Genomic DNA, 14999 nt, shown 5'->3' on the forward strand with positions numbered 1-14999 from the left:
CTTATGTGTAAATTAAGATGAGAGTGTGAAAATCGGTAAGAAACGGAAGTCGTTTGAGGTGATTCGGACCCGTAGTTGTGAAAATTTATACTTTGGAAGCTTTGAGACTTTTCTTAGATTTCTATGCTAAATTCGTTGTTTGAGAGGTTATTTTGGCGATTTGATCGCACGGATAAGTTCATATGATGGTTTTGAGTTAGTATGCATGTTTGGTTTGGAGCCCCGAGGGCTCGGGTGAGTTTCGGGTAGGTTCCGGGGTGTTTAAACTTAGGAAAACACTGTTGTTGCATCAGTTCTGGTGTAACCGCACCTGCGAGTCGAGCACCGCAGGTGCGAGCTCGCAGGTGCGCATAGTGGGTCGCAGGTGCGGTCCAATCTCTCGCAGATGCGGACAAGCTTCCACAGAAGCGGTTCCGCAGGAGCGGGTCCCTTCTCGCAGATGCGGCCCCAGCGGGCCTAGTCCTTTCCGCAGAAGCGATCGCTTTTCCGCACGTGCGATCACGCACGTGCGACCCAGGCACCGCAGGTGGGGAAGTCAGGCAGTGGAGTCTTTTAAAACATAACTTCAGCGATTTCTCTTTCAAATTTTCATAAAAATAGAAGACCTAGGGCGATTTTCTCAAGATATTTTCTTCCCAAATCACAAGTAAGTGTTCATTAACTGATTTCTTTCAACTCTCTAATGGTTTTCATCAACTTTTATCAATAATCCTAGGGTTTTAATGGTAGAAAATTGGAGATTTGGGTAGAGTTAGGGCTTTTTGATTAATTGGGATTTAGACCTCGTTTCGGGGTCGAATTTCGAAACTTATTGCATATTTGGGCTCGTGGGTGAATGGGTGAATGGGTGAACGGATTTTGGTCCGAACCTTGAGTTTCGACCAAGCGGGCCCAGGGTCGATTTTTGACTTTTTGGGGAAAATGATGGAAAACCTATAATTTAGACTTGGGATTGGATTATTTAGCATTTATTGATGTTGTTATATTAATTTGAATTAGATACAAATAATTCGGAGGCGAATTCTAAAGGAAAAGCGGTGTTTGAGGCTTGAGTTGGCCGTGGAAGTTTGAGGTAAGTGTTTGGTCTAACCTTAGCTTGAGGGATTAGGAGTTGTGTCCTCTTTGCTACGTGTTACTTGTCGAGTACGACGTATAGGAATGGTGACGAGTATCTATACGTCGGTGTCAAGCATGACCGTGGGTCTTAAATTGAAATTATTGTGTTCTTGATAAATACTACGAATGCCTAAGTTGTTGATTCTCTGTGTTGAGAAAGGTTTATGATTATTCTCGTGGAGATTATTTATGATTGAGTATTGGTGCTAGTTGAGGTAGTTAGATGTTTGAACAAGTTTGGTTATAGTTGATTTTCCCTTGCCGGGACGTGTTTACTTATATTGTCGATTCCCTTGCCGGGATAGTGTTATTTCCTTATTGGTCCCTTGTCGGGGCCCTTGTTGTGATTTGTGTTGAAATATATATACGTGGATCCGGTTGCGCGCCACAACAATATTATAACTGGATCGGGTTGCACGCCGCAACAATGACATAAATGGGTCAGGTTGCACGCCGCAACAACTATATAATTGGATCGGGTTGCACGCGCGCAACAATGACATAAATAGGTCGGGTTGCACGCCGCAACAACTATATAATTGGATCGGGTTGCACACCGCAACAGTGATAAATGATATGGATCGGGTTGCATGCCGCAACAGTGATATTATGTTTTGGGATCGGGTTGCGCGCCGCAACAATTGATAATATAAAGTGTTTATGGATTGGTTACGAATTCCTTACTGTTTTTGCGGTAAATTCTAAATTGTCCTTATGCCTTTCTCTTAAGTTTCTGTTGGTATTGATATTCCTCCGCAGCATGTACCCCCCTCCCATCTTTATTTGTTTATTCTATTTTATTTTCCGCTGCATAGTATATAACTGCACATGTTTATTTGGTAGTCTGGTCCTAGCCTCGTCACTACTTCGCCGGGGTTAGGCCAGGCACTTACCAGCACATGGGGTCGGTTGTGCTGATACTACACTCTGCACTATGTGCAGATCCCGGAGCGACTGCTTTTGGACCATAGCTTTGGGTGGCAGCCTTCAGTCCAGTCAGAGATCTCGAGGTAGTCCTGCAGACGTCCGCAGGCCAGGCGATCTCTTCTATCTTCATATGTATTCTGTTTTTATTACTTCAGAGACAGATTTTACCTTTCTTTCCAGACCTTTGTATGTAGTATTCGTAGACGGTCCGTGATATTGTGACACCGGATTCCGGGTAGAGATGTATGTTGGTATTGTCGTACTGGTTTTTGGTTAAGTCATCAGATTACGTCTTCCGCATGTATTTTATTATCGTTAATATTTCACGGTTGATTGCATGTCAATTTAAATTGTTAAAAAATAAAGGATCAAGTAAACGAGTTAGTGAATCTATAATACGCGGCTTGCCTAGCTTTCTAGAGTAGGCGCCATTACGACTCCCGAGGGTGGGAAATCCGGGTCGTGACATGAAGCCGATGTTTGTTTTTCTTCAAATATTTTGTCCTATTTAGATTTATTTTTTACTGAGAAACTTTTGTCAATTTATTAATTATTATAACTTATTATTATATGCTAATCATAAAAAAAATTATATTTATCATAAAAGTTATCTTATCTAAGCACAATTGTATTTAAAAATAAATGACAAATAGAATATTTTGTATCTGAATCGAATTGGAATCTAAAATTTTAAAGAAATTACACCCTTATAAGCGTAAACAGTTCTAAGGTTATTTAAGTCATTTTAACAGAAAAAAGTTTATCAGCACTTTTTTATTAAATACTGCAGCAACTTATTATCAATTTCAGCATTTGTATCCAAACACGTAAATGCTTATTTATTAAAGCAGTTTCATCACTTTAAAGTGCTTTTCAACACCTAATGCTTATCAGCTACTTCAAATCAGCTAATCCAAACGGGCTCTTAGGGTCTGTTTGGAAAGCCACCAGGTAATTGGAATGTGTATATAGTAGTAGTATATAGCTGTAGTACTACATATAGTATAGTACGACGTCGTTGTTGTTCGTATAGTGTATACTAGACTTACTACTTAGTTGTCNGTTGCACAAGTGTAATTACACAGTTAAATTAAATTTTAAATGAAGTAATTATCAAAATTCAAAAGTTAATATAATAAATATATACCTATAAATTTTTAGAAGTATAAATGATATTATATTTGATATTTAAGATATATATTTTCGTGAATATACATTAATTAGTAATCATATATTTATAACTAATATTGTAAAAATTATTAATATATTTTTCAAATTAATATTGTTTAGTTTAGATACTTACAAGAACTAAAAACATACGTTTTATAAGAACATCATGGAATTCATGTTTGATAAAATAGATTAATATTTATAAATATAATGTCATAACATTATTCAAATGTTTGATAAAATTAATCTATCAATTCTAACTAAAAATGAACATGTAATGAGAGCCAATACTACTAAACAAGTAAATTGGAACCATGAAATAACACAATTTCAAAATCCAAAATAAAAAATAAAAAATAGTTTAACATATGTCAAAGTCCCACATAATAATAATAAGTTCCATTACAACTTAAGATTATGAAACACAATAAGTTTACAACCACATTCAACAACGAAATTCCACTTTAATTGCATCACCCATTATATGCCAAGTTTGTTAGTGACTCATTATTTCTAATGTTAGGAGGTGTAGTTTCAAAAAATAGAATAATAAAATAAATAAAAACTAAAATATAAGCAATTAGACGGAATCACAAGAAGTAAACGTAGAGAAATAAAAGATAAATAATGTACAAAGAAAAATATATTTTAAAATTTCAAAAGAAATTAAAAAGTAAAAATAAAATTTAAAAAGTAAAATAATAGAAATAAAAAGTTAAAAAGAAAATAAATTAAAATAAAAACTAAAAGGCAAGAAACTAAAAGCAACCTTGTAATTACACAGTGTAATTACCATCAATTCTCACCTTCCCTTGAGAATTGAAGAGTGTAATTACCCCCTCTAATTACACCCAATTCCGTATTGACTAAGTAATAACTTGGCTAAACAAACATGCCAAACTGTATAATTACATCCAATTACACCCAAATCCACTTCCTAGGTGACTTTCCAAACAGGCTCTTAATGTTTGGTTATTTAGAGTTCAAGAAAAAGGAATTATTTCCTGATTAGTCTGTTCTTTATTTTCAATTTCCCCACTCGTGGGAGGATTTTTGTTGTTGCCTGTTCCTTATTAGTCTATTCTCAAAATAAAAAAGAATATTATATTCGAAAACAATATTTAAACTTCTTATTTTTCCCTTAGTGACAATTTTATAGTCAGATACTTTCTAAGTGAAATCAAATGAAATTAACATTACGAGTGCCAAATACTTTCTAACTTAAAACTACGTATTCAACTGAACTATGCAACATAAATTAAACTAAGGGAGTAGTATTTTTGATATCATAACAAAAGATTTGAAGAAAAAAGTTTTTAAACAGAGATTATTAGTACCAAATTAATAGGCATTTCATTTGGAGGTGACAGTGGAGGGAAAAAGGATACTTCACTTTATCAACAAGGTTCCGATAATCCGGTTGGTAAAGTACGGAATCATATTCACCGGGAACTTGGTAAATAAATAGCTACTACTGCTTTTACGCCTCAATCTCAAGCAAGTTGGAGTCGGCAATATGAACGGTCCACGACACTTCATTTAAGCAAAAAAGGAAAGGGGCTTTGGAATGGTGGAGAAAAGCAGGCATGAAATCCTAGAAGCTTTCAATTTCAGATCTATGCACCATATCTCACAACCAGAGTGGGGAAATAAAAAGGAGAAGCTACTAAGGTACAAAGTTTACTATCAAGAAAGCCCCTAATGTTTACAGGAACTGCAAAAGTGGCAAACTTAAGAAGCCTTCTGAAAATGACTGGATAGCAGCTTTGCAATCTCTAGAAAACCAACCTTGTCCTTGCCAGCAAATATGGTCTTCAACTTGTCGTCACAATTTATCTCCTTCTTGTTTGCAGGATTCTGCAGATTATAAATTCTATTGTCAAGAAAACATAAAGGGGTATATGACCTAAGACATTTCCACAACTAGTTTAAACATGAGCTGATATAAATCAGTATTCAAATACCAAAAATGGCACACGGCACAGAACACAAGAATTATAAACTCAGATCAGCTAACACTTATCAAACTAAGAAAGCAACTTTTCCTAGCACATATCAGAAAGTATATTGCATTGTCCTAAACTGATATGAAAGACTAAGATCAGTAATAATTTCATTTTGGGAATCAATGATGAAGCATCTGTTCATAATGAGGGAATATAATCTCGATGAATAATTAACAACACTCACAATAAATCAATGCCTCAAACTGCTGGATAGGAATGCCAACGATTACAACTGATCTGTGAGTATTAAGGCCACATTGCAATAGTATGCCGCAGTTACAGCCTATCTAGACACCCCAAGTGTTGGTGATCATTGATCATTCAAATTTAACTACAAAACTGTATTTTGACGAAACACCACCATGTTGCTATTTGAACAAGCATAATCTATTCTGCCCTAAACAACTGTTGCTGTTCTCTGCAATTAATTTCGTCTCAAATGGAGGAACTAATGCAAGAAACTAGTAGCAGGCTAAGCAAAAGAGCAATGTAGGCTGAGAATGGAAACTAGAGTTTTAATTAGCTCTTGTGCTGGGGAATAGTTTAATTACACTTCTAGGTGAAATAAAAGTTTCAGCCCTACTACACCAAAAGGAGTTCAATCTACTAGACTTGCAAAGGTTGATTTTGAAGCTTCATACATGCATATAATGCATATCGAATGATTTTAGTCGTTTTTACCCCATGATACTTAAGATATTCTATGTTTCATGATCATTTTAGTGTCAAAGTACTTAACTGGTCAAATATCGTTAAGTTTTCTTACTCCTTGTAATTTAAACAAATTCAACGAATATAATATAAATTCTTTCTGATAACAATAAGAAACAAATGATGAATACTTAATTATCTCATTGTCTCTGCCTTTATTTTATGAAAAAATAAACTATCCATAAGGAATATCTCAGAGGTATATCCATAAGGAGGTTCTACTTTTAAGTCTGAACATTGCAGATGTTGTTGAACATGCTTAATCTGCTGGCTTTTATATCAGCAATTATTTCCAGATTGGGCCTTATAAAGGTCTCCCCTAGCTGGTCATATAAAGTGTTGAATTAGGTTTAGAATAAAAGCTAATGCAACATCCAGGACTTGGCAACTAAATCAGACATCATAGTATTGCTGGGACCCATGCCATGAGCATCCTACCTCTTCTCTATATAATAAGTGTCACGATGTCTATACTTGATGTATTATCATATCAATCACATTTGAACTAGCAGAAGAAGGAAACCTTGATACCAACCAGCTTATTCATTATCACGTAGCGTGCTAATTTCTATTTTGGACCAGGCGACCAGCCACTCATCACGTAAGAGCTACCGTGACCAGCAAATATTAGCTTAACTCTTATTTTATACGCAGCTTTCACGAAGCCTCATAGGGCAGAAAGTAAAATACCAGTGAGCGGGAGAGAGAATAGGTCATTTGATATCACAATCGATCAGTAGCCTAACTCATTGCATAGACTAAAACATCCTCAATGCCAAAATGTTAAAAGGCTCCCGGTTCCCTCACTCTTTTGCAGTCTACTTTGGAGGGGGCTTCTGTTACATTATCTGCCAGCCTTATAGATAGAAAAAATGAACAATACCCCTTAATATGTTCCATAGCTTCAAATCATTTCAACCACCTTCTAATCACACAGAACAATAGACTCCAAGAATGCAAATTCCATCTATTGCATGATCGAGTTGAATATGTGTGACCATCTTTAAATGAACTAAGCCAGTCAAAGGACTAGAACACAGCTAGATAGCAACTGACGTGCTAGGTGCAGCCACTACCATTTCCCATTTGACCACAAATCCCACCCTGGACAAGGATATTATTCATCTTTCCGAAGCATAGAATGAAACATAATCATCCATGTGAAAACTTGTTCAAAAAGAAGTCTCTCCATGTGAAAAAAAAAAGTCGCGCATCATAATGCCACACCTATAAAAACGTGCATAACAACTTCATTCATTTTATCATCTAACTTGCAACCTGCACCATCATATGACTATTTATGCTACAATAACAGCTACTACTATGCATCAATTCCAAGTAAGTTGGGCTATGTGATTATTTATAACCTTGTCTAATCTTTCATGAAAGGATCTTCATATCAAACCTTTCCCTCAAGGCTTTGTTGTAGCGAGTGTTAAGTTGCTATTGGCAGAGAATATTAAATTGGAATTGCTCCAGCTCTATTGCTTTGCATGTCTCTTTTATCATTAGATACTTGACACTTGCCATCACTTGAATGTGTTATTCCATTCTAAGCTGGTATTCATCTATGTGCTTCTTTTCTGATATTGATATTATTGTCTCTTCTGTTGAGCCGAGGGTCTCCCGATAAGAGCCTCTCTACCCTTCCCGGGTAGTGGTAAGGTCTGGGTACACTCTACCCTCCCCAGACCCCACTAGTGGTATTTAGTGGGTGTGTTGTTGTTGTTGTTGTCTGACATTTCATGACTACACTCTATCTTAACATTGGCATTTTATTACATCCATTATGTTCATATATTGGTCCTTAGAGGACCAACATCCAGTCCAACATAACATAGTTGGCCTAATCACCAGGTTACCATACTTGACTCAGCTCAAATTATGACTTACCCGAAGCGAAAACTTACTCCCAAATCCCTCATTTCTTTTGCAGAGACTGTATCACCAGATTATCAATTTTAACCTTGAACCATGTGTTCCCCTGTACCATTCATAACTCATATATACATAAATCAAGCATAATTTTATATTCTAAAAGAAAATTGCACATATTCATGGAAACTTTTCCCCTACATTTCTAAAGAGATACTCTACCATTAATAACTTATACGTCCAACTAAAAAAAGTGACATATAAGGAAATAGAAAGTAGACCTGAAGATTATTGGTTTTGATGTAATCCCAGACTTTCTTAACAGCATCAGTACGTGATATTTCTGAAGAACCCACAAATTTCCCTAAAGCAGGTGAAATTGGTAGCGGCTTCAGTATGCCTTTATGACGAACTTTTCCAGCTGCGGTGGCAGCGGCGGCTGGAGCTGGAGGTGTAGTTGCGGCGGCGGAGCTCTTCGCAGCAGCCATTAGAGTTCGGCAGTAGCTTCCGAAAACCCTAGATGATGTTGCCATGCTTCTCCTTGGATTCTGCAAAAACCCTAGAGAGAGAAAGGGGGAAATGGAGGGTTTTTGAGGGAATGACAGAGTCGTAGTTTTTGGTGAGCGAATGGCAAATAAGGCTGTATGGTGGGCCGGGCCCGGGCTTAAATGGGCTAAATGGGCCGGGTTCGTGGGCTTAGCGAGTCTAACGGGCTTTTTTTATTTCCGGACTTTTTTTTTTTAATTTTTTTTATTTAAGGCAATTTCTTGTAAACCATATGTGTATATATATATATAAATTGCTCTTATGCATGGCTATATAAATATATGTAGTATATATAATATAGAAATCTAATTATTAAAGTGTTTGACGAAAATGTAAAATAACAAATCAATAGTAAAACTAAATTGGCATGCATAATAAATTAATAATAAAGTGCAACATGAAGCATAAATACGTCTAATAATTTTAAAATAACACAAATTGTTGAAAAATCTTAAAGACGAATTTGCGGATAAATACCCTCAACACAATACTTTATATGCCTCCTTAAAATGCCTGTGGGACACCCTGAACGAAAATTTAAGACTCTTCCACAGTTCTTGCACTTTACATTCGTCCAATCTTGATTTGTAAGGATTTCATCATCATCCTCACCACCAACACGAGCATTAAACGTTGCATTAATTGGGTTTCTATATTCATATGCAACTACTAAACTTTCGTACATATAATTCCATCNTCCAAGATTTAAGTGCTTTTAGGCCCGCAACTCTTTTAGATGATTGTGAACTAGACGAAGTAGGGGTTGGAACATTTGGCCTAGCATGATCTAACGCAAGTTGATAAGCATTATAAATTGTTTGAGCATTTATTTTAATTGAGGCTTTTGCCTCTGCAAGTGTAGAAAATTCCTCAACTGAAAGATCTAAAGCCTTATAAATATTTGAGTACCAAAAGTGAGGACCTCCTAATTTTATTGTAGGATTTAACATTGCAGCAACACCATAAATAGGGGGGATAGGAAAAAAATATTTTTTAAACTTTTCTTTCATTGCATTTATAGCAAGTTTATAAATTTCCCCACCCTCCAAAAATTCAACAAACAAATCACATAGTGCTGCAATATAAACTAAACAGTTTGAAATAGTAGGATAATATTGCCTAGAAAATGCATTTGTAGCAATTTGAAAATGTTCTAAAAAATCTATAAGAATTTTAACATTCATCCAATCTTGATTTGTAAGGATTTCATCATCATCCTCACCACCAACACGAGCATTAAACGTTGCATTAATTGGGTTTCTATATTCATATGCAACTACTAAACTTTCGTACATATAATTCCATCTAGTTGGACAAGGTTTAGGAACCTTTCTTTCTCTAAGGCCAAATTCATCATATTTTTTAAAATACTCTCTAAGTCTACTTCTACGGTTTGAATAAAAAAGCCAATTAAGAGCCATTCTAACCTTTTCGATTTCTAAATTTAAAATTCTCATACCATCACCGACAATTAAATGGTAAATATGACAAATACATCTCACATGGAAACAATTACTAAATGCAGGATTTAGTGTTGTTGTAAGTATGCCTATAGTACTAGTGTTACTAGAAGGATTATCCATAGAAATTGCCATTATTTTATATCTACTGCAAAAATATCGACAAATATCTGCAACAGTGTTAGCAATAAACTTACCTGTGTGATGTGAATTAATTATTCTATAAGCAATAATGCGTTTTTGCATTATCCACTCCTCATCTATCCAATGACTTGTAACAGTTAGATAATCACAGTCATTATTACTTCTACCAATATCAGTAGTAATAGAAATCCGATTAGTTATATGAATAAATAAATACCGCAAATATTGTTCATATTCATGTTTATATTTATAAATATCGCTCTTAACTGTTGCGCGAGGCCAACCTTTATAAGTAGGATTAAAAACTTTTCTAATATAATGCACAAAATTAGGGTTAGAAGGAAAAGTATAGGGTAAGCACATAACGGTAACCATCTTTGCTAATTCTTCACGGTCTTTATTAGGATCGTAATATAAAATACCACCGGTCACAGTGTTAATTCCTGGTTGAACTAGATTTGAACCTGTACTAGGGTTAACCGCAGTATCTACACTTGTCCCCTCTTGCTGCACTTTCATTTGTAAATATTTAACTTTATCTCTAGGGTGTGTTTGTATGTGCCTAGCCAAACTACCCGTACCGCTACGGTCTCCAGTATATTTATGCGCCAGCAATTTCCCACAAGTTTTACACTTAGCCTATTTTGTTCTCTTACTTGAGTAAAAAAATTCCAAACTATTGATGTTTCTAGGCGTTTAGAAGGTTGTCTATTAAAAGTAGGGGTTTCTACAGGTGGGTCGGGCGGGGCATCAGTTGGGTTATTAACAGGACTAGTAGGTGTATCATCTAAATCCGGTTGGGTTTCATCTACATCCTCATTTTCCTCATCATTTTCTAAGATAGTTTGATTAGGATAAAGAGCATTCATAACTTCTTCATTTAATTGTTCACCTTGTGCAACATTATGGCAAAATTCACTATCGGAAAATTGAAAACAAGGGTTATCACTATCAAGAATAATAGGAGCAGCAGGACGGGTAATAGGTCTGGGTCGGGGAGCCGGGGGAAGGGTAGTAGGTTGGAGACTACTTTCACCAATTTTAGCTTTTCCCTTACCACCAAACATTTTTTTCAAAGAAAATGCCATATTAATTACAATTATGCAAACTAAACACACAAAAATATATTCTTAAAACTTAAGAGTTGGAACGAGTTTACCGAATTGCCGAACAACTTCTTGAAAATTGAAAATCGTTGAAGACTTGAAGACTTCAATTCACCAACTTCACAATTTTTCACGAAATTGCAATAATAAAATAAGCAATTATAGAAGAGAAATTAGATATAGGTTGAGAGAGATTGAGAGAGATTGAGATAGATTGATGAATTGGTGAGTAAAAATGAAAGAACGAGGGGGTATTTATAGTTGAGAATTGGAAAAAAGTGTAATTATATAAAGTTTGGGGTTAAAATAAAGTTTGGGGGCCAAATGGCTATTTTTTAAAGTTCCAAATGATTGAAAATTAAAGGCCAACGGCTAGATTTTAAAATCTGACTGTTGGTCTTTTTAAAAAATATTTTTTTTTTTTAGAAAAGAGCCGTTGGAGCCCGTTAGGACCGTTAGGCCCGGTTGAACCGGCCCAGGACCGCCTGCCGGTCCCAGGCTTAACGGTCCCGGTCTCGTGGGCCTCATGCAAGGGACCAGCCCGCCACGGGCTTTCTACACCATCAGGGACCGGCCCACCAGGACTGGCCCGCCGGGACCGTTTAGCCCGTTAAGACCGCTGGCCCAGTCCGGTCCCGGTCCCAGACCGGCCCACCATACAGCACTAATGGCAAAGCCGTAGTTTTCGGGATACTTCCCTCTTCTGTGTTTTGAAAAAAATTTGACCGGTTGGGCTGTTACTTGTGAGGGCCTTTGGGCCTGTGTCACTGGGCTCCTGACTTTGTTTTTTGTTAAAAGGAAATTTCAGAAATCACTATTGTTCAGTAGCTATTTACTTCGTAAAAATTGTATCGAGCGTCCTATTTGGTCGCCCCCATTTAACTTGTACCTATTTTTTTAAAAAAATTTAACTTGTACCCACTTTTTAAACAACTTTAGCCCCCTTTCTCCTCCTTCGTTTTCTTCTTCTTCTTCTTCTTCTTCTTTCTTCTGCTGCTGTTGGTGCTGCTATGAAACTTCAGTTCATGGGATGATTGCCATAAATATGTTTATCAGATTATTTAAAAATAAATTATAAATAATTACGTAAGTTAGTAGACAATAATTTGTGAATATTTCCACGTACGTAAGTTAGTAGACAATGATAATTCTGTTCTTTTCACGTTTATTGTTTTCAAAATTTATGATTAGATACTCTGATTATTTATTTAGTATGTTGAAAGCTTTTTCAAAAACTTCAGCTTATATAGTGCTGAAGTTTTTACAAATGTACTAAATAACTTCAGCATCTTCTGCTGAAGTTTTTGAAAAAGCTTATCCAGGACAAAAAAACTTCCGCTTATTTAGTGCTGAAGTTTTTATAAATGAACTAAATAACTTCAGCATCTTCTGCTGAAGTTTTTAAAAATACTTAATGACAAAACTAATGAATCCAGGACAAAAAAACTTCAGCTTATTTAGTGCAATCACAAACAAAAACTTCACCAAATAGAGAACAAAACTTCAGCTACTAAACTTAAGTTCAACAATTACAAACAAAAACTTCACCAAATAGAGAACAAAACTTCAGCTACTATGCTTAAGTTCAGCAATTACAAACAAAAACTTCAGCACACTTGGTTTAGCACACTTGCTACTTCAGGCCCGTTGATGCTGAAGTTTTGCGTTATTGCCTTTGCTACTTTAGCCCCGTATGCTGAAGTTACGCGAAAAAGTGGGTACGCTTGTAATTTTTTTTGCAAAGCGGGTACAAGTTAAAACGTGACCCAAAAAGCGGGTATAGATGCAAATAGCTACCATATATGTAATTACTTTCTATAGCTACTATTTAGTTGTTATGGTAGAGTATTCGTTATATCCGCGCCGTTGTATTCATGAACACAACAATAAAAGAAAACCTAAAATCATGGCACGCCATGTATTCATGAATACAGTAACGACAATCACTTTAAAAATAGGTCTGTCCAGCTGTTTAATAACGAAAATAATATCAATTAGCGTGATAAACACCTAATATAACTCAACAAAATCAATTCTAACATGCCTCATTATCAACCCAATTAATTACAATGACTTTTTAGTTGTATATAACTGTTGTATTTAACTTTTGTATTTAGTGTGTTTCAATAATTTTTTTTTACTGTTGCATTCATTAGATTCAATATTTGTATTTATTATATTCGCTATTTTATATTCAATGTATTGTATTTGTATTAACACTATTTTAGTTATTCCTAATATATGTTATTACTGATGTATTCAGTATATTTCATTGGTTGTATTCACTGTATTTCTATTTCTATTCAGTATATTTTACTGTATTTTAAAATTAAATGTATTTACTGTTTATATTCTGTTCTATTTTAGTATTTGTATTCAGTGTATTTCATTGTTTATATCATGTATTCATGCATACTTTATGTACAATATGCATGAATACATATGTATTCAGCTGTATTTAAAAAATACAGACTTTCGAAATACATAAATACAAGTAAAATAATATATTTATACAAAAGTACAATGTGTTTGAGTGAATCTGTACTTACAATGTATTTGTATCATTGTATGTGACTAAATAGCAAAGAAGAGAAGAAAGTTCGCCGGAGATGGCGTTTTCCGGCCAAGAAGAGAAGAAAGTTCGTCGAATCCGTACAGCAAATTTATGATAAGAGTTCATCATATTGCTCCTTTCCGTTCGAAAAATTCACTCTTTTCTGTTTTCTGGCTGCTTCTACTCTATTATAATGTCTCGTCGGCCATCAATACTAGGGCGTGTATCTTGAGTTGCTCGAAGAGAGATAGAAGGAAGAGAGAGAAAGAAGAAAAATTCTAAGAGAGAATCGTGTGTTAGTTGAAAGAAATAGAGAGGAAAAACATAAATAGCGTATTTCATGCCTCAATGATAGTAATAAAATATAAAAAGTAGCTATAGAAAATAATATTTTAAAATAATTTTGGTTTATGATAAATAGGGTATATACCTTTGCTATAGGAGGTAAAATTTCCTTTTTCCATATATATTTTTAGCTGCTTCCAAAAATAATAGGAGTAACTATATATCTTATAAAAATTTTGGCTAGTAAATACAATTAACTTTGGTCGAACATTTTTATGTTTTGTCCTTTTTTTTTTTTGTTAATTACAGATTGAGTTTGTTTTGAAAGAATTACGCTTTTAATCACTTGGCACAGCAACCCAACTAAAAATGGCCCAGGTTTGAAGCCTTTACTCGGTTTGGCCCAGGTTGTATATATCTTGAAAAAAACTTTTCAGTCTTTAGCCCATTATTAAAGACATACTTCTAGGATTTTTTTTCTTTTCTTCTTTCTTCTTTCTCAGCGTACTCAATCTCTCTTCACTCGCCTCTCTCTTCCTTCTCCCTAAAATTACAGAATTTTTTTGTACACTCATGATAATCCTCGCATGCTATGTCAATTAGATTTCGATTTTTGAGTTAATTGACAAAAAAGAGGTTAAGGAACCAGAATAAAATTTGGCATATCAGTCCAAAAACTATCAGATCTGGCCTAAAACTATCAGATCTTGCCTAAAAGAGCATCTCCGGCGACCTCGTCTCATATTTTCTTATTTCTCTTAGTTTTTGTTTCATCCTTTGCTACTGGTGAAGCCCAGATTTGAATGTCAAAACCTCGCCGGAAAAATTCAACACCAGCAACCACCGAAAACTGTAATGTGGTGATGGACAGAAGGTGTTTTCTGGTGTAAACTTGTATAGGTAGTGTTTATACAAACTTATACAATATTGTATAACTATGTATAAGTATGTATATATGTGTACAATGTTGTATAAATTAGATATATTTTTAATGTACAAGTGTGTATATACATTGTACGTGTATAGTAGGCATCCATGGATGTTTGACACTTTCTTCTTTTCTTCTTCTTTGCCTTTTTTTTTTATATACATTATTAGA

At 35.0% G+C, this 14999-nt stretch overlaps 1 protein-coding gene across 2 annotated transcripts; it reads right to left on the reverse strand.

The window, feature by feature from the left end:
• Nucleotides 4655-8424, reverse strand: LOC109226624 (upstream activation factor subunit UAF30-like). Of its 2 annotated transcripts, XM_019391447.1 has the most exons (3): nt 8087-8424; nt 7824-7914; nt 4983-5070 (listed from the first exon to the last, which is right to left on the reverse strand). In XM_019391447.1, the coding sequence occupies exons 1-2, from the start codon at nt 8336-8338 to the stop codon at nt 7852-7854; spliced, it is 315 nt and encodes a 104-aa protein (XP_019246992.1). In that variant the 5' UTR covers nt 8339-8424; the 3' UTR covers nt 4983-5070; nt 7824-7851. The 2 variants fall into 2 exon arrangements, with proteins under 2 accessions (XP_019246990.1, XP_019246992.1); XM_019391445.1 differs by lacking the exon at nt 7824-7914 and having other exon boundaries at nt 4655-5070.

The sequence above is a fragment of the Nicotiana attenuata genome, chromosome 6, assembly GCF_001879085.1.
Source record: "Nicotiana attenuata strain UT chromosome 6, NIATTr2, whole genome shotgun sequence".
Classification (NCBI taxonomy): domain Eukaryota; kingdom Viridiplantae; phylum Streptophyta; class Magnoliopsida; order Solanales; family Solanaceae; genus Nicotiana; species Nicotiana attenuata.